Here is a 20,338-nt window from a genome sequence, read left to right on the forward strand (position 1 = left end):
CCTCCCCTGGGTTGCCCTGCAATGTGCAGCTCATTTACCATGACATGTTGGTAACAAACCTGCTAACAAATGAGGCTTGTAGGGTTTGTTTAATTAACATTTGGGAAATGCTTTGACTTCCTTGAGTGATGAGTATTTTAAAAGAGAAATTGGCAGTAATTGTGTAAGGAACAATGTTGGTCCTTTACAAGTTAAGATGGGATTGAAGTCAAGTTTAATATATCTTCTTCTATTTTCATACACTTTCTTGCATCATATATTTAAAGCAAATATTATCAGGGTAAAAAAGCTCAAACCATAATTACATATATAAAAAGAAGAAATTAGTGTCCCCATGATATTTTGGAAAGCATTGATACAAGTGACATTTTTCAGTAAGAACTATTTTAAGCTAAGAGCTGGTTTTATATGTTGTTCTCTGTAATTTTTACTTGCATTTAGGAGCATACACTTTTTAAGCTGTAGTGTTGCTGTTCATGCAGTTTTATTGTTGTTTCAGTCCATATTCTTACCCTGATGGTTCCTTACCCATTCCACTCTACAGCCATACTGTGCACCATTTTTCAGTCATATTTCATTTCCTAATTCATTGCAACTGAGCAGGTAATTTCCAATACTGATCTCCTTTCCCATCAGACTGCTGCATAATATTCAAACTGGTTAAAAATGAGCAGTTTTCTACTGACTTAACACATCCTAAATTTGATAGTGTTTAGAGTTGTATTATTGCGCTGCCAAACTGAGCTTTTAGGGTTATTCATTGATAATCAAAGTATGTTCATTTGTAACATGAGAAGTTGTAAGAATAGGGAAGAGCTTTACACTTGAAACAGGTAAATTGTTGTATGTTGATGATGCCCTGGTTTTTGTAAAGCATAAGTTGAGTTCTTGCCTCTGTATCCTGGTGCACTATCATGGATTAGTTTTCCATGGTTGCATATTGTTAATGCCTCAGTATTTTTAATAGAAGTTTAAAGGTTGTCAACTTGTTCATATCAGGCAAATTGAGGAAATGAAGATGAGCTAACATTAAAAAATAATCACGTGCAGATATACAAACTCTTGAGATCTAGCTTTATTAAAATGAATCCTCCTCTCCTCCTCCTTCATATTTGTGTAAAATAAACATAACATGCAGATGCGTATTTTTGTCTAGTTAAAAGACAGATTTCTTTTTTGGCTCCAAGCTTGTGTACCATAAGGAGGTTTTTATAATTGGATTTACTCTGGAGGAAAGCTTTGCATCCGAGGGCAGCCTGGCCGTGGGCTGGAGTGAACGTGCAGGGGCCAGAGCTGAAAGCTGATTTGTGGCTGTGATACAAAGTTTAGAGCAACAGCCGTGATCAATAACCACCTGCTTTGCAGAGCCTCCTGCTCCAGCCCTTCAGCTGCCTCTGGCATCTCTGGAGATGACACCTTTGCAATACAGAGCAGTTCTTTTCCTCCAAAAGGGAAGAAGAGGGTGGGAAGTGCATTGGGTTTTCCATGCCAGCCAGTTGAAGGTGTGGGTGAATAAAGTTGTAGCTCTGCCGTTCGCAGCCCCTCGCTTGTCTCGGCAGCCTTGTGCAGAAATGGTGACAGTTGACAGCTGTTGTTCTCTTAATAAGATTAAAGTAAAGAAATTAGTTGTGCTGTCTCTAATCTGCCATTTAACACTGCCAACCACCTGGGGACACTTCTGTGTGACACTCGTGGTGCTGGATTGCAGTCAGGCTGTGGAGCTGCAGCAGAGCTGAGCACGCCGTGATCAGAATGTGCTCAGACGAGCTGCTGGTAGCAAGCCTATAGTATCAGTTAAGGGAACCCTCTTTATTGCTGTGAAAAATTCATTTGACATCCATTTGCTTCCAGCACCTTTTCAAAGGCATTATCAGAGTCTCTGGAAGCAGCAGTACTCTTTGTGACATGAGGGTCACTTGGGAAATACAAAAGCGCGATGCATTCGTACAGTGGAACTTGGTCTTTAGATGAAGTGAGAAGTTTTTGTGTTTTCAAGTGTAAAATAAATTATCCTCTTAGGAATTAGGAATGCCATATATCAAAAAGCATTTATTGCAGTGAATTAACTAAATCACCTCAGAACTCTGAAATGCTGTCAGAATTAACCTACAAGTTCATATTTGACACTTTGGATGAATTATAATGTTTATATTTAAATAGAACTGATCTTTATTTTAGAATAGCTGATAAAATGACAGAAGTTGATTTAAAGCATCTTCTCAACAGAAAATAGATACTACCAATATAGTTTCTTCTCTCTCCCCCTCTAAACATACCTACACAAGGGAATAATCTTCATGAAAGATAGAAGGAGGTGCCTAATGAAAATATTTTTCAGCATTACTGAGAGAAGGGAACTAAATCCCCTTTAGAATAGTGTTGCAGACAGATTTGTAAAAATGCACGTGAAGCATCCTGCTTCAATTATCTCTAGGTATTATCCTTGTAGGGTAAAAATTAGGTGAAATAGATGAAAATCAACCTGCCTTTGGTCAATGAGTAATTATTTAATATTGTTTTCATGTCATGTAAGCTGCAGATTGAAATTGATTTAATTAGGCAGTAGAGTAAAATTAATTACCAGTATAGTTAGATTAATATAACTAGTGATACGGTGATACTCAGGAATGGAGGGAAAGTATAAATGTTCATTCACTTATTTTCTAAATTCTCCACCTGAAGAGAAGACAATCCAGCCATACAAATGAAAGAATTTTACTCCACTTTTTCTGGCCTCTGAGCATTTCCAGCTTTCCTTTGCCTGAAAAATACAATGTATGTGAGAGGCTACCAGTTCAGCTCTGGGGAGCCAGGCTAAGTGACCAGATACCACAGCAAAGAGCCCAGCATCAGCAAAGCCACAGTCCTTATTGTGTAAATTATTTTGTTGTTCCAAAAAGTATTTTAGGAGAAAGATAAAGCCTAAAACTCAGCTCCAGAAGTATTCTGAATTAGTCTGCAGCTTGTTCTGTTAAATACCAGCTTTGATGGTTTCAGTGCAGTAACTTGGTGTTTGTTGCAGCCCCACTTTTTGTATGACCTTTCAGCAGTGCTCATAATTTATTTTCTTCTTTGGAGCTTGTTTGAACTTAGTCACATTTTTTCATATGTTGAGAAAAACTCAACAAAGTGAAAGTTCTTTTTATTTTGGTTTACTTTAGAGAAACAGTTTGAATGTCCTAGCCATCTGTATTTATATTGGATGTATTCATGATGCATTTGTGTTGTATGTGTGTTTGTGAAGTAACAGTGATGGCTTTTGTGATATGCAACAAAGCTCAAGAAACAAACTTTTTGTTTATTCTGAAATAGGGTTCTCTTTGGTAAGATTAATCTTCTCTGTGACAATATTCTCTAGGACTGGTCCCAGCTTCCCTGCAGGGCCTGTTTTGAGGAGAACACTTTAATTGGAGCAGATGGAAATCACTGCCCGTGCTGCAGAGAGCAGTTGTGCACGTGCTTCTGTTTTGTGTTGTTCCCCTTGCAAAGCTGTGCCCTCTCCCCCAGGCACAGGTGGGGCTCCCCAGTGCTGCTGGAGCTGCACAGCAGCACTGCAGGCTCTGAGGAGAGGGGAAATGGAGCTGCACATCAGCACTGCAGGCTCTGAGGAGAGGGGAAATGGAGCTGCACATCAGCACTGCAGGCTCTGAGAGGGGACAATGGAGCTGCACAGCAGCACTGCAGGCTCTGAGGGGACAATGGAGCTGCACAGCAGCACTGCAGGCTCTGAGAGGGGACAATGGAGCTGCACAGCAGCACTGCAGGCTCTGAGGGGACAATGGAGCTGCACAGCAGCACTGCAGGCTCTGAGGGGACAATGGAGCTGCACAGCAGCACTGCAGGCTCTGTGAGGAGAGGGGACAATGGAGCTGCACAGCAGCACTGCAGGCTCTGTGAGGAGAGGGGACAATGGAGCTGCACAGCAGCACTGCAGGCTCTGAGGAGAGGGGAAATGGAGCTGCACAGCAGCACTGCAGGCTCTGAGAGGGGACAATGGAGCTGCACAGCAGCACTGCAGGCTCTGAGGGGACAATGGAGCTGCACAGCAGCACTGCAGGCTCTGTGAGGAGAGGGGACAATGGAGCTGCACAGCAGCACTGCAGGCTCTGAGGGGACAATGGAGCTGCACAGCAGCACTGCAGGCTCTGTGAGGAGAGGGGACAATGGAGCTGCACAGCAGCACTGCAGGCTCTGAGGGGACAATGGAGCTGCACAGCAGCACTGCAGGCTCTGAGGGGACAATGGAGCTGCACAGCAGCACTGCAGGCTCTATGAGGGGATAATGGAGCTGCACATCAGCACTGCAGGCTCTGAGAGGAGAGGGGACAATGGAGCTGCACATCAGCACTGCAGGCTCTGAGGGGACAATGGAGCTGCACATCAGCACTGCCGGCTCTGAGGGGACAGTGGAGCTGCACAGCAGCACTGCAGGCTCTGAGGGGACAGTGGAGCTGCACAGCAGCACTGCAGGCTCTATGAGGGGATAATGGAGCTGCACATCAGCACTGCCGGCTCTGAGGGGACAATGGAGCTGCACAGCAGCACTGCAGGCTCTGAGGGGACAGTGGAGCTGCACAGCAGCACTGCAGGCTCTGAGGGGACAATGGAGCTGCACAACAGCACTGCAGGCTCTGAGGGGACAATGGAGCTGCACAGCAGCACTGCAGGCTCTGTGAGGAGAGGGGACAATGGAGCTGCACAGCAGCACTGCAGGCTCTGGGGAGAGGGGACAATGGAGCTGCACAGCAGCACTGCAGGCTCTGAGGGGACAATGGAGCAGCACTGCAGGCTCTGAGGGGACAATGGAGCTGCACAACAGCACTGCAGGCTCTGAGGAGACAATGGAGCTGCACAGCAGCACTGCAGGCTCTGAGGAGAGGGGACAATGTGGCCCCAGAGGACCTGGGCCAGCACCTGCTGGGTTTGCCAGCTCCCTGGGCTTCCCTGTCCCTTGTGCTGAGCACAGGCCCTGCTGAGCTGGGAACTGCTGTCAGGGACTTCACACAGGGCTTGAAGGTCCTGCCAGGGAAAGGTTCAGTGTGTTCTATAGCTGTAGCCACACACAGAGAAATGTTACCTATCCAGCTGTGAAATTGGCTGATGTTCTGTGTCAGTTTTGGTCAGAGTTTTGATTACAGGAGAGTCCAGTACCCATAGAATGTGTGGCTTCTGATAAGTATGGCTTTACTGTTTTAAAGTTATTGAATTGATTTCATTTAAGGTATTATTTAAAGAAAATAAATGTGAATTCCTGCAAGCTTATTTTTTGATGCTGCCATTTATTTGGTTTGAATTTACGGAAGGAAGTAACATTCTAATTTTTCTTCCCTTCTGACTTTTTAGGTCACTGTGCAGTACAGTAAATGTTTACAGCCTCACCTGCAGCAACTGCATAGAAAACTGCACCTATGTTCTTTTTAGCAATAAGATCACTTTTCTGATGGACCTGTTGATACACCAGTTTACGGTAGGTAAAAAAACTTCTTTAATTTGTAAATTTTTGCATGCTTCACAAACATGTTAAAGTATTTAGAGTATAAGAACACCAGGAGGTAAATAAGAATAAAGGCTTGAAAGGTTAAAATTCATTTGTTGTTTGTATTTAGTGGCTGTATATACTGTACTCTGTAGAAATTGATGTATTTGCTTCTACAATGACTTCTGCAAAAGCATGTGTACCAGGAACCCTATGAGTGGATATTCTATCTTTTTCTGAGATTGTTTTCTTTAATTCACCCTATAGGAATATTTAGAGTGTAGACCACAATGAGTTGTGACCATGTGCTTGATTCTTACTCGTTTCAGTGTCATGAATCTAAGTCAGGTCAATACATTGCCAGAGTCTGATTTGCTGAAGTGCTTAAATAGGACTCTTTAGCAGTGAAAGTTTTAATTTTCCAATGTTTCATTTAATTTGAAATGTCATTAAATATTTTATTTGAAAACTCATTTTTAATTCATAGTGACCTGCTCATCATAAGATATTTAGTCCTGTTTTTTTACTTATAAATTGTGTGTATGTATTTTCATGAGCCAAGCAGTTTGTTAATTGAAAAGTTATGTACATACTTTGAATAATTTAAGCGACGCTGTTAGAATCAACAAGCCATAGGGCTGTTGATGAACACTTTGGAAGGAGGGTCCGAGTTGTGTGACACAAAGCAAACCCGAGTGCGGGCTGTGCGCTCTGTCGTGGGGTGTCAGGTGTCACTGGAAGGGGCGGGACAGCTGGGGAATAGTTGGGAATAACCCCCCTGGACAGATTTCCGGGGCCCAGACAGCACTCTGGAGATTAAGTAGAAAAAAAAATAAATTAAAAAGAACAAATTCGAAGTTATAAAATTAGGAGAGATGAGTCAGAATCAAGAGTTCAAGTTGACAATCAAGAATAAGGCTTGGGAGTCCTGTGACAATTTACCTCCCCTGCCTCAGCCTGTAGAGGAAGCTGTAAGACCAGCTGCTCCTCCTAAAGCTACCTATTCTTCTTCTTCAAAGAGAACACAGAGGCAAGCAAGGAAAGCATCAATAGTGAGAGTAATAAAAATGAGAGCAGAAAACACCACCCACTTTTACTGAGGGTACCACATCAGGAATTGTTAAATTTGTTAATGCTCCCTTTTAACACAGGGGATGTAAAGAAAGAATTTAAAAAGTTGGATGATGGGCAAGAGAAAAGATTACAAAAAGAAGGAGAGCTTGAGAAGTTAGATGAGAAAGATTAAGAGAAAAAAGGAGGGTGCAAAAATTGTGTAAAGAAGCACAAAAAGCTTATGTGAGAAAAAATAAAGAAACCAAGTTAATTAATTAAGGAAATTAATTTGGTATGGTACCAGTTAAAGTTATTTAGAATAAGTACATGAACATAGAACAAAGAAATGTAACCATACCAGACCCAAGAGCAGCTGGGCTTTACCCAACTTGAAAGAAAAAGTACCTTTCTATTTGTGTTGTCCTATTGTAAATAAAGGTGAGTAAACCAATTTTATTGCAAGGGTGCTCTGGCAGGCAGGCTGGGGAATCACCCCTGGCTGGGGAATCCCCCAGCAGCTCCCCCTGTGCCAGGGCTCTCTGTGCTGCACCTCCTGCAGGACACACAGGGCATTTCTCAGGCACAGCTGGCCACCTAGAGCTCACAGATACTGCAGAAGGGAAATTTACTGCACTTAGAGCTCTTTTCAGTCTGTTGCCAAATACTACCCTTGAATTGCAGCAAAACTGTAATTAAAGCTTAATGTTTCCCATGATCCACAGTGGACTTTTCTTTTCTATACAGAAAGTCTCTTATGTTCTCTTCATGCAGAATTGGCCCTTAAACTGGGATATCTTCATAGTTCCATGAAGTGCATATTTGAGTACAAAACCCAAAAACAGTGCTGCTTTTCTAACCCTGATTTTTCTCTCTTGAAAATATAATAAATCAGATCAAGTTTGAATTTTTTATTTTTTTTTTTTTACAAAAAAGAAATGTACAAACTGAGAGCAGCTCTGAATACCAAAATACTAAAATATACCCCCAGAGACTTTTAACTGCCTCCACTTTTCCTGGTTGGAGGAGCCATGTGATGCAGTCTTTGCCTATGTCATGTGTATTTCCAATTACTGTTGGAAAATAAAACCCAAAGTAATACCAGGAGTAATAAAGGAGAATGTATATTTGCAAGGTTTTAACAAATTATTAAACAAGTCCACCAATATTTGCTGAACACAGAAACAGTACTGTTTTGAGAAGCATTTCAATATAATCTTGAATACATCCAGTATGAACCTTGTTTCCAGCCAGTTTCATGTGGATTTAGTTTTGGTTTGGGTTTTTTTGTGTGTGTGTGTGTCATCCAGCCTGTCCAGGTTCATAGTTTGAAGTATCCTGTTCAGACCTTTCTTTGCCTCCTACCTTGAGGCACTGCTAGGAAACCTTCTGTAGCCTGACTTACCCTGTTACCTTCCTCAGCCTCCTTAGCTCTGGTAATGCCTAAATCAGTGTCTGTTGAGGACAGCAGGGCTGTTTCCTGATTTCCATGATTAATGGATCAAACCTTCCCACCTACATTCCTACAGCTCTTGTCCTGGAGTTGGAGTTTCCTTTATTCACTGCTGTCTGCTCTTCTTTGTCTACTGTAGCCAGAAAACAGTTGTACAATAATTGTAGCTTTTCTAGTTGTGTGTTTTGGAAGGTTTCATACCAACAAAACCAAGTCATTAATGGAGCTATAGGCATGGAAGGTTCATTTCATACTTTAAGGGTTTTATTTCCAGTCAAGTGACAGCTGTCATGTACTTTCCAAAAGATACCTGAGAAGCCATACACCTAAACCATACCTGGCTGTGGGATACCATGGCAGATCCCTGTGATTATTTTTTAAGGCAATCTTTAAAGGAATAGTATCTGAAAATGCTAAGACATCATTAGTGAATGTGCAATGAATGTTAGGTGAGGTAGGGATCAAAACCCAGTTGCTGGTTACTTTTTTCTTCTCCAAAATACAGTGCTTAAATTTGGACCATATTTTAGGTTAGTGGCCTATGAAATTTTGCTGGGTTTAAGATAATCTGGCTATCTAGTCACAGGAAAGTAATTTTTCTCCTCCACTGCTTGCCTGGAATATGCTGCCATTTAGTTGGGATTCTTCAGCATGACAGTATACATCCTATTGCAGTTTCTTCACCACTTGTGGCCAGGTTTTTTTAATCTTCTGTGTTGCATCAAATAAGGCAGCTCCATGTTAGCACTGATGATGCCAAGAGCTGTGAAATCCAAGGTACATCTGTGCTGCTGGACTTTTCCAGTCCATTTTGAAATTACACCTGTCTCCACAGGGTTCAGCTGTGAGGCACTGACAGCTCCCTCAGTCCCTAATAACAAGCTGACCTGGGGTGACTTTATGATGCTCCTATCCCCATTGGTCTGCCCAGAAAAAAGTTTTGCACTTTTAAGACTGGTTCTGAGAGCAAAGTGGGGAGAGAAGAAGTGCACAGTTTGCTTGCAGACACTGCTCTCACTCCTCCACATTCCTGCTCCTGGACTGCATTGTCTGCGGACAGACAGACAGCAGGACAGAGCTCTCCTTTGCTTTTAGTTAGTTTTAGCTAGCTGAGGCAAAGAAGTTCCCTGGACTGTGGGGTTTTTTTCTTTTTTCCCTTTTCTTTAGAGCTGTTCAAGCCTGCTCTGGCCTGAACACCAGCAGAGCACCCACAGCTCCCACCTGTGGCCACCGGGCTGGGCCTGGCCTGTGGCATTTCCAGCACCAGAGGGACTGATCAGAGACTGAGTGAGCTGAGCACAGCCCCCAGAGGGACTTGCTGAGTGTGTCTCATCTCTTCAGAGCAGCAGGAAGTCTTATTGTTTAATATTGCTCTTCTTTTGTGCTGGTGAATGCTTTGCCTGTTGAATAAACAGGTTTTTTCTACTTTTCTCCAAGGAAATCTCTTCCCAAACCAGATGGGGGAGGGGCCTCTTGAATTTGCTTTCCAGAGGAAACCCCTTTAGAGGTTTCTCCCACATTTTCCCTAAACCAGGACACAAGCCCATGTGGAGAGTAGTAAATCCTGAAAACAAGGCTGGAGTAGAAGAGGTAATGGCATGCTGAAGTGTTCAGGGGTGGGGAATTTAGAATTGAAACCTTCACCTGCACCATCTCAAGGCCATGCCCTCCCTGAGCCATTTCCATTTCTTTGGTTCACTAGTTACTGCACAGAGAGTCTGACATCCTACTGAGATTTCTGAGGTGTACTTTTCAGTGTTTTTGAGGCAAGCCCAATGACTACACATGCAAAAAGCACAAAATCACTCGTGGTAATGGGAGAATTATATGAAATAATTGACCAAATGAAGAGAAATCATGTGCTTCTAAAGGTCTGAAGTCTTTCCATTTAGGTTTACCAACTCTACATTTGAAATTCTTCATGGCTGTGGAGGACTATGCCTTTATGAAATAAAAATATGAATGAGTTGTCAGTGCTGGACCTCTGCATTGCTAACTGGAAATTGTTTGGTGTTTTTTGTTAGCACAGAAGGAGAATGTGCTCTGATCTGCAGAGGTATTTTGGTGATGTGAGTCAGAACAGAGGAGCATTTTCAGCTATATTAAATGCGTGCCTAAGTGCTTTACTGGATTGGGGCCATATTCTGCAGCATCTTACAGGATTAAGCCCAAGATGCTGGGCAGAGCTGAAGAGATAATGGCAGCTCTGCACAAGCATGGGAACCCCTGCCCAGGGTGAATTCTCCAAGGAATAGTTTATGACTTGTGTGGGGTCTGTACCAGAGCTGAGTGTCAGGTCACCAGAGTGTTCCAATTCAAGAACCAACTTAAAGAAAGGAGGACTCCTGATTAGGCCCAGCAAAGCCAGCCATCACAAAAGCTAAAGTAGCATTGAGATGTTGGATGTGTCAGATATTTGGACAGTAGTTACAATTTCCTGATCTTCCATTGTGATTTAAAAATGTTTTATTCTAATTACTCAACAAATCAATTTAAGTGTGTAATCACACCTGTAGATTTGTGTCAGAGAAACTGTTAAACCTCAGGAATGTGGAGTGTTGTTACATTTACCCATTCACAGCTCATGTTCAGCACAGTTTCTCTGAATGTCATTAACTCTTTGTGTAATTGACACAAAGAAACCAGAGCCTGAAAGCTTTCATAATTACACTATTAAATCTTAAGATTTCTTACCCCCTTGCTTGATATAATAATCAACAAGCAAGCACCCCAATTAATTTTGCTTCTGCAAGCACACCAATTAATTTTGAACATAAATCTCAACACACTTTCACACTATCCCATTAATTATTTCTTCAGTAAAAGAGCTGATCTGTTGTCACTCATTTGAGTTAGTGTAAAAGAAGAATCTTCAAGGAATTCAGTTCAAATTTACCTATTTTCTGTCAAATTTACCTATTTTCTTCTATCTGTTGTTGGACATAACACTGTGTAAAAAACCACATTTGTTCTCACTTGATATTAATTAACATGCATTTTCCAAAAAAAGTGAACATGAAATAAGCTCTGCAGTAAATTACTCTAGTAAGTGCCAGATCTATTTATTTTACAAATTAGGAAGAGCAGTTTTATTTCAAAGCATGAACTGTCATAGCTAAGGACTATATACTTAGAAAATATATTTCTCCTATGTACATTGAACTGGAAGACAAAACCAGGCATTATCCACTCATAGTACTGCTCATTACAGCAAAACAAAGGCTCTGCTGCAAGATATTATAAAATCTTTTTAAAAATAGCACATATAATTTTTTATCTAAGGTGAAAAAAAGCAGTAAGTAGCATTTATTAGCAGTTTTTAAAAGTTGGTGTTCTGAGCACCAAGCCCCATTTAAGTTGATTTCCACATGGCAAAGCTCAGTCCCTCTGTTTCAGTGAGCAATTGGTGTCATTAGGCATTAATTAGTTTAATAATTACCAACAAATGGTACTGGAGCCACGTTGCATTGCTTTTCCTATTGAACTTGAGTAAGCAGCTAAAGACTTCTCACTTGCTCTCTTGGCTCAGCACCAGCAACAGGCCATTACAATGAGTTTTAAGTACCAGCACAAGGCTCAGAGCTAATGAATAATAAAGAAATGTGCATGTTGTTCTTTGTCACCAAGTGTCACCAAATCCCTCCTGTACGAGGAGGAATGCTTTTCTCTGGCCACGCTTGCATATTCTGAGTGTAAATGATTTTAACCTGGAAGGAAAATGGCATTGCAGCCAGCATTGATCCCTGGTGCCTGTGGCAGCCCTCAGGCTGTGGCAGAGCAGAGGGATGTGGCTTTGGCCCAGCAGCATCAGCCATGGGGATGTTCCAGGAGCCCCGAGCTCTGACTGCTGCCAGTGTCTGCCTTGAGCACTGCAGGACTTCACACACACTCCACTTACTGTTTGATGGTAACAGGGCAGGATTTCAGCTGGATTCATTACCTTGCATTGCAGAAATGGAAAAATGAAATTAATTTTTTAAAAATTATGCTCTCCATGAGTAATAATCTCCTTCCAGATCTGTATCCTGCATATAGATTGTCGTCAGATTTACATGTTGTACAGCTCAACTTCACCTTTTTAGGAGTGGGATCTAGTGAAATGATTTAGAAAAATGAGATTCCTCTGAGGTCTGCTCAGAGAGAACTTGGGTGTTGTGCTTCTGACATGATTGGCAGGTGGGTGACCTCTGATGGACAAGTGCAGTGGTCGCTGCTGATGTTTCATGCATAAGAACACAGTCATAGTAATGGCATAATCTGCTGCTGTTGGCTTCCTTGCTTCTTGTGACTTGATTTATTCTGGTCCAGCTTGGATTATGTGCTTTACCTTACCTTGTACCTGAAATGGTTTCATGTTCATCAGCACTGCTAGAATGTTACTTTATTATTACTTTCACTGTAGGCCTAGGCGAATTTGTAAGTGTTTCTCTAAAATCTTTGGTTAGTTTTACTGAATTCTGGTTGTTTGTGTTTTTTTCTCTTTACTTAGGTTAGTGTTCCAGATGACCATAATGCTACTGCAGGCAGAAGTGTAAATAAGCAGGTATTTGAAGGTTTAACAACAGGACTTCTGAGGGTAACTGCTGTGATCTTCAGATGTCTCATCTCCAGCTTCCCAGATGGAAACAACCACTCTACTGCACTGAAGATATTACAGGAAGTGAAAAGTAAATCCTCACAAGTGGAAGCCTTCAGCAGCAGAGTCCAAGACCTAATCAGGTTTAAAAAAAGATGATGAAACTTTTTAAGTATTCCTTATGAGAGAGAAAGCAAATTGCATTGATTTAAGAGAGGAACAAACTGCTTTAACCTTGATGCACAAGTGAGAGTAGTTTGTGTGGGTAGTCAAGAAGACTACTGAAATACTATATTCTCAATCAAAAATGTTCTTCAAAAAACTGCAGACAAAGAAATACAGAAACCCAAGATTTTTTTTATTTCTGGACTTGTTTTTAGTGTTCTTTCCATTAATTTTCTCTCCTGATTACCTAGGACCTAGTTTCCATATATTTTTCTCTCACTTCTCTATGCCAACTGTGTGTGCCCATTGCCTGTGGTCTCTCATATCATGCATGCATTCATATAAGCTGGTCAAAAAAAAGTACATTTCCTATTATAAAAGTCACCCAGTCATTCCTAGAATCTGATCTTATCGTGTAGCTGCATTTTAATAGCTGAACCTAAATATATTAGTACATACATAATTAATATATATTTTAAATATATTAAACTAATACATATCCAGCAGTATACTAGACTTGCTAAAAGTGCACAGTTTCACTGGTAAGCTATATAAATAGTTATCAATAAATTATCATATAAATAGTCACCAGTGTGTCTTCAGCTCCCTGAAGAAATGCAGTTCTTCTTTATATGCTACTGAAAACATGTCACAGTGAGCCCTGAGACGTTTCAAAGTCTGGTGTGATGCTGATGGAGACAAAGAGGACATCTGGAGGAGAAAAGCAAAACAAGTAGTTGTCATAGATACCAGTGACCTCTAAAACTTCTGTGTTCTCATGTAACTCTCCTTCTCCCCAAACAGGTTTTGATAGAGTGTGAAATTTCAGGATGTTGTATTCCACAATTTATGAATGGGAGGGTGGGAGGTCTGTGCTGAGCAGACATCTGACACTGGCTGGGCCCAGCACAGGCAGACCCTCAAGATAAGGAGAGACATGAGAATCTGAGCAGGTCCCTCACCTGAGGCACTTTAGGGGATCTGGTTATAAATGGGGAATGAAAGGCATGATGACAAGGTAATGGTGCAATTAGGAAAAAAAGAGAGAGGGCATTTTAAACCAGTCAAAAACAGACAAATTCTGTCATTAATGAGAATCTTTCACCTCCAGGTCATTGTATCATATGTCATGGGGAGTTGATTAAGTGAGAGTTTTAGGAAGATGGGCAAAGAAAGAGGAGCACTGAATTTTTTTTTTTTTCCTATTTGGGACTATTAGACCTGATGCATAAACACCAATTATCTATGTGCTGTCTGGGTATCATCAAATGGGTAGCCAGGTTATTTCAGCTGTGCTCCTGTGGGTAAAAAGAGATAGAGGCAATAGATTAGAGAGCTTTGACATTCCACTTGTGTGTGTGCTCAGTTCCTCAAGGAAGGGAGGGCTCCATGCATCTTCCTGATGTCTCCGGGTGCCAGGGAGGAATAGTCCCAGCAGACTGAAAGCTCACATCCATTTCCTCTCTGCCAGAGGAGCAGCTGCTCTGTGCCCAGGTGTGGGTGGGAAGGAGGGGGACAGTGGGCACAGTTTGCAGGTGTCACACTGTGGAGATGCTGCTAGGGAAGAGAATGCTGATGAGAAAGGTTGTGCCTTTTTGTGAGCCACTATCTATCAGCATGAGCTCTATTTTATTTAGTTATTCCTCTTCCCTCCTATTTCTCAGAGCTGTTTCCAGCACTCAGCATTTCTCTGTGACTGTGATGTATCTAACACCCAGCTCTGTTCCTGGAATTATTCCACTAATGCAGGAGAACTTGTTTATCACCTGTGTGATCAGGTGGATTGCTTAGATCAAAATTGGCAAGAAACTTAATGCTAGTAACCTTTCATGTTGCTAAATAGAACAGACAAATTTACCTGCACAATGAGTGTGCACTTAATAATCTTTGTGCTTCTTTATGTGTTTTTAACTGCTGTACTTCAGTAGCTTTAAAAATCTTCTATGCTGCAGTTCAACTTCTTGCTTTATATCCGGTGTATTTTTATTCTTAATTCCTTCACTTCTTCCAAAAGCTTTGTGTCACTAGGGTGGACATTGGCAGAGAAATCTGTCTTTGAGCAACAGCAGTGTCTGAAAAATAGGTGGTTTTCTTCTCTAGTGTCAAAATCCCCTGTTCTTTCAAAATCAGACTGTAGGACATGTTGTGAGGGAATAGTTATTTTTAATAAACACTTGTACTTCTGTGAGAAGCATTATCTAATCAATAGTCTTTATTGATAGAATCAATATTATTTAATAATGTTCCCTATTGGGTCAAGTTAGGGTGGTCTAGTCAAGTCTGGCAAACTTAAAGCCAGTGGTGTTCCCTTCTCCAGGAGCTCTGTCCTTAGAGCCATCTCTGCCAAGTGCACTTGAGGAGCAGCTGCTGGGACAGTGATCTCAGGAGGGTTGGTGTAGGCAGGGCAGGAACAGGGGATCATTTGTTGTTGTCTGAAGGCAATTGCTTCCCCATGTCTTTTCAGCACAGGGTAAAACTGCAGTTCTTCTGGTTTTGACAAGAGGTTTCTCCTGCTTCTTAGGAGTGGAGGAAAACAGAGAGAAAATTAGAGGGGAAAGAAAGGGAGATGATTACAATGGACCTTTGTGTCCACAAAGAGAGTTGATCTCACCTAAGTCAGCAGAATATGGTGGTTGAGAAGGGCTAAAGTCTGAGAAGCTGGATGTTTGTGGTAGAAAAGGAAAGTAGGTAAAGTGAGGTGATATCAGCAAAGTGACATGGAAAAATACATCTGTGCATGGTTTAAGTGGAGTTGATAATGATCAAGGTGTGAGAGAACCTGCTGTGGACAGAGAGATCTTGGTACAAGGGTGAAGAGCAGATTTTTTGGACATATGTTTCCAAGCTATTAGCAATTCAAAGAAGGAAGTTCAGCAGTTGTGATCTGAGGATCAGCAATGATGATCTGGTTAACCCTAATAAAAAAGAAGGGAGTTTTCAGTTTTTAAAAAAAGTCACTACATGGTTTTCTCTGTATTGAATTTGATTGAGTCCTGAGGAGATTTTTTGATCCTGATCCTTCTATACTGATAGAAGGTTGTTAATATTCTATTAGTCCCTGAGCTGTTGCATATATGTATTTATAAGAGGGGAACAAAGCCCAACAATTGGCCAGTGGTTGCTATGATGTGTGAATTGCTATAAAACATTATCTGGATAACATCATTGTCTTCTTGAATTAGTGTGTTCTACAGAGTTTACCTCTTCATGCTAAAAAGAAATTGTGTTGTTGCAGAGCTATCAAGATTATTATAAATCATCTAACTATGGCAAAATTCCATTGTCCTCCTAGCAGTATGCTAAAATAAACATTTACACTCATCTTTCTTGTACAATATAATACGAATTACCCTACAACTCTCAGATCTCATAACAAAAACTACTGATGGTCCAGAGAGCCAGATCTGAGATTATTGTAATTGAAATTGTTTTATTGAACCCTTTTAGAAGGAGTATTTAAGTGATCATAACCTACTTTTTGAGTGGTTTGATAGCAGAGAAGCAAAAATGACTTCTTTTGCAAAGTTACCAAAACTGTTGTGGAACTGTGTTTTGTAATACACTTTTTCCTCTGATTGTAGTTACGTGGTGAACATAGGACTGGTGGACAAGCTGTGCTGCTGTTTCCTGTCTGTGCAAGGCCCTGTGGATGAGAACCCCAGTGTAGCAAGTTTCCTGCAGAGTGCCACAGCAGTGCTCCATGGGATGTGCCAGCTGTGCCAGGCTCTCAGTGGAAGGTGGGTGCCCTGCTCCATGGGATGTGCCAGCTGTGCCAGGCTCTCAATGGAAGGTGCTAGCTGTGCCAGGCTCTCAGTGGAAGGTGGGTGCACTCTAATGGGATGTGCCAGCTGTGCCAGGCTCTCAGTGGAAGGTGGGTGCACTCTAATGGGATGTGCCAGGTGGGTGCACTCTAATGGGATGTGCCAGGCTCTCAGGGGAAGGTGGGTGCACTCTAATGGGATGTGCTAGCTGTGCCAGGCTCTCAGGGGAAGGTGGGTGCACTCTAATGGGATGTGCCAGCTGTGCCAGGCTCTCAGTGGAAGGTGGGTGCAGTGCTCCATGGGATGTGCTAGCTGTGCCAGGCTCTCAGGGGAAGGTGGGTGCAGTGCTCCATGGGATGTGCCAGCTGTGCCAGGCTCTCAGTGGAAGGTGGGTGCACTCTAATGGGATGTGCCAGGCTCTCAGTGGAAGGTGGGTGCTCTGTCTCTGGCAGCTCAGAGCGTGGTGCTCAGGCAGGAGCCTCCTGCTGAGGCTGCCAGCCTGAACTGTGAGACCCACAGGGCCAGAGACAGTGCTGGAGATCGCCTCTGTTCAGCCTCTTACCAGCAATCTGTAATGAGTTATTTGCACTGAACCTGCTTCCTCTGAGCCACCTATCAGAATTGCAAACTTTGCCTCCTTTACTCATCATTCCCCACCGCCTTTTATCACTGATAGTTTGAATCTTCAGTCTCAAAGACTTCAAGAGGAATTCATTATGGGTTAAAATCAACTGTTAATTGATTTGTCTCTATGATTTGTCTCTAGAGCAGCCAATTCAGCTCTTGCTCTTTGAAATACCACTGTCAGTAAGGGAACTCTATTTTCCATAAAGAAAGCTATTACTAGATTTGTCAGGGAATTTTCTAATGCAAAATGCTTGTTGTTGTAACCTAACCAAGGCTGTGGGACGTGTGCATGAGGGTTTGTGCCTGCCAGCAAATCTGGACTTCTGTGGTCTGCAGTGTAGGACAGCTTGACACTCATGTGGGAGTCAAAATTTCAGAGCTTTGGGCTGCACTTCCTAGAACCTACCACACCATTACTGTTACACATTTCAGGAAAAAATCAAGGCTGGCAGAACTTCACAATGCATTCCTGAAGGGTAAAATGATGCTAGGATTGAAAAAGTAGAGCTAATAAAACATAGGATAAGAAACAAAGCTTTAGGTAAGAGCTGTTGCTGGTAGCCAGGGACACAAACACATGGAAAAAGAACTACAAGAAATATGAGCCCAAAGAGACCATCCCAACTTACTGAAATTTCCCTTTCTGAAAACTGCCAACTTGGCATTTTAAACTCCAGCAGAGCACTGCCAGAAGTCAAATACTCACTAAATAAAATAATAAAAATATCACCCTTCTGTTAGTGGAATAATAGTTCTAGCTCAGAGTGAGTAATACAATATTTGCAATTTCTGTAGCAGGCACACACTTCATCAAAATATTAGAGATCTTTGCACCCCAAAATATTACAGCACTGCAGACATACATCCATCAAGAGCATCTGTTCTTTGCAGCACCAGGATAATTTTGGGGGATTGAGTGTTTTTCTTCACAGTTACACCAAGAAGTATCTGATCCTACCACATCCATAAACAGCAATGCTCTGGATTTTATCCAAAGGTGCTGGTTGTTCCTGATTCCAGGTTACATCGTTCATTTGAGCATGAGAAGAAATGAGAGGAATGAACCTGGAGATTTCAAAACTGTTGTCTTTCACTTCAAGATCAAAAGCCTTGAAGTAACTGATTAGAAGGGCAATTTAAATCACATGTCTTTCATCACCTGAGCCCCTGTCATTTAAGCAGTGTATGCAGAGTGTAATTCTGTCTTGTTACAGCAGTCCTCGGTGCTGGAGGTGATTTAAGTGGAAAAAGGTACTGCCAAACACAGATTAAGGTGGCAGGAACAGAGCTCAAATTTATTGAATTGTTAAATATGTCACACTACAGTAATACATGATGTGTGAGACCTGTTTGCAGCACAAAAGGCAGCCCCTCTGTGAGAAGGACAGATGCCTCTTTCATTCCTGGTGAATGGGGTGGGGGCACTGCAGCCTTTGCAGTGAGCTTTTGTCACTCAGCTCAGCTGATCCAGCCTTGAGCACCAAAGCAGCCTGCTTGTCACAGCCCTCTGTGCATCCCAGCCCTTGATCAGCCAAGGGCTGAGCTTGTTACTGAGGTTTGAGGAGCCCAGCAAGTATTTCAAGTATTTCACTGCAGCATGAAAAGAAGTTTTGCCAAAATAATGGCAGGCTTTTGCCATTGTTGCAAGAGCAATTTTGAAATGTTCTTTTCATATATCCTCCTATATAAGATGGTTCCAGGTTGGAAATTTCTTTATGCTCCTCATTGGTAACCAGAGGATGGGGATATAAAATTAATCTGTTTTTTTGTTTTTCAGTGGAGCTTTTCAGGCTGTTACCTGTCACACAGGAAGTTGTCATTCCATATGAAATCCCTGTGGTGTTGCTGTCTGGCTGTGTGCAGATCTCAGCACTCAGCAGTGAGTGGCACAGTGGGAAGCTGACACAGGACAGTAAATACTGGGTGGGGTACCAGGACCACCCCAGGGCTCAAACCAGCCCAGCACAACTGGGAAATCCCCTATGAGCTGTGGGATCCTTCTCCTGTGCATTCAGATCCCACCAGATTGTTGGGAACTGTACTGCAGCTGTAATTGCCATATCCCCAGAGGGCCAGAAATTCTTGTTCAAAACTCAGGTTTGAAACAATTAAAAGATCGAGTCCTGTGGGTACAAAGTATGTTGGGCCATTTCTGGAGCTCTGAGGTAGGAAGAGCTGTCAATCTGACTTTCCTGCCTTCCTCAAAAGCACATCTCATGAAACTCCAAATTCTGCAGAGTATTTCTAAACCAAGCTCTGGATTGACACCCAGTGTGTATTTGGACAGTTCCTTCATGGAAAGAATTCTGCAGGCAGTGAAGAGATCTCAGCCAGGTCCCTCTCTGCATGTGCCTCTACATCAGGCAAGGTATCACAAAAATAGTGATTATTAGAGAATAGCCTCAAATTATATATATATATATATATATAAATATAAATCAACATTATGTTTTAAATGAGGTCTGTGGTTGATATAATGTAGATGGTAAAATTTTAAGACATGAATTAAGAGACTTCTTTTATTACTGTGGTAGACTTGTAGGGAAAAAAAAGTCCAAAATCATAGAGTTAGATACAGTAAAGAAAAGTCTTACTAATGTAGAAGCATAAATTGGAGGATTTTCAATTTTAAAATCATAAAATGTTATTGAAATAAGGGAATATATTCTGAACATATGTTATAAACATACCCTATTATAAGAGAGGGATTTTCTTTCCATTAATGATCAAGGTCTTTAAAAAAGATTTAACTTTGATATTGATCTTACTTTTCAAATTATCATTTTTGATACTGGCTAATAAATGCTTGATTGATTCTTTTAATTGAAATTTTGCTGTGGATGGAATAGCACATTTTCCAAACACGGTGGAATACACATAAAAGAACAATTGTTGAAAACCTTAATAACTTGTTATCCTGTTTCAAGCTTGTTTTGATACTTTTTGTCCTCTTCTCTTACACAGAGAGAATCATTGAGGGTGACTTGAGACCTCCAACTGGAAGTCCCATTTTTCTGATGCTGTTTTGCATCTATAGCTAACAGTGGAGGTGAGAGCTCCTTCCTCCCTGATGAGTTTTTTAAAAAAAAGGCGTATGAGAGCTGAAAAGAGGACATTGTCCCTTATTGTTTGTAGGGAGAAATCAGAAAATGCAACAGGTCTGAATATTGAGCTCTCTCTGCTGAGCAGGTGAACCTGGCATTTGATACTTAGACTTGAAAATTGTGACC

General features: G+C 41.7%; 1 protein-coding gene across 1 annotated transcript in view; it reads left to right on the plus strand.

Moving 5' to 3' along the window:
- Positions 1 to 20,338, plus strand: part of SCAPER (S-phase cyclin A associated protein in the ER) — a 141,267-nt gene that overhangs the window by 91,643 nt on the left and 29,286 nt on the right. Inside the window, exons 25-27 of the mRNA XM_066558860.1 lie at positions 5,344 to 5,467; positions 12,469 to 12,698; positions 16,302 to 16,457. Coding sequence (XP_066414957.1) covers positions 5,344 to 5,467; positions 12,469 to 12,698; positions 16,302 to 16,457 — 510 coding nt within the window. The remainder of the gene's footprint in view (positions 1 to 5,343; positions 5,468 to 12,468; positions 12,699 to 16,301; positions 16,458 to 20,338) is intronic.

The sequence above is a fragment of the Molothrus aeneus genome, chromosome 13 (assembly GCF_037042795.1).
Source record: "Molothrus aeneus isolate 106 chromosome 13, BPBGC_Maene_1.0, whole genome shotgun sequence".
Classification (NCBI taxonomy): domain Eukaryota; kingdom Metazoa; phylum Chordata; class Aves; order Passeriformes; family Icteridae; genus Molothrus; species Molothrus aeneus.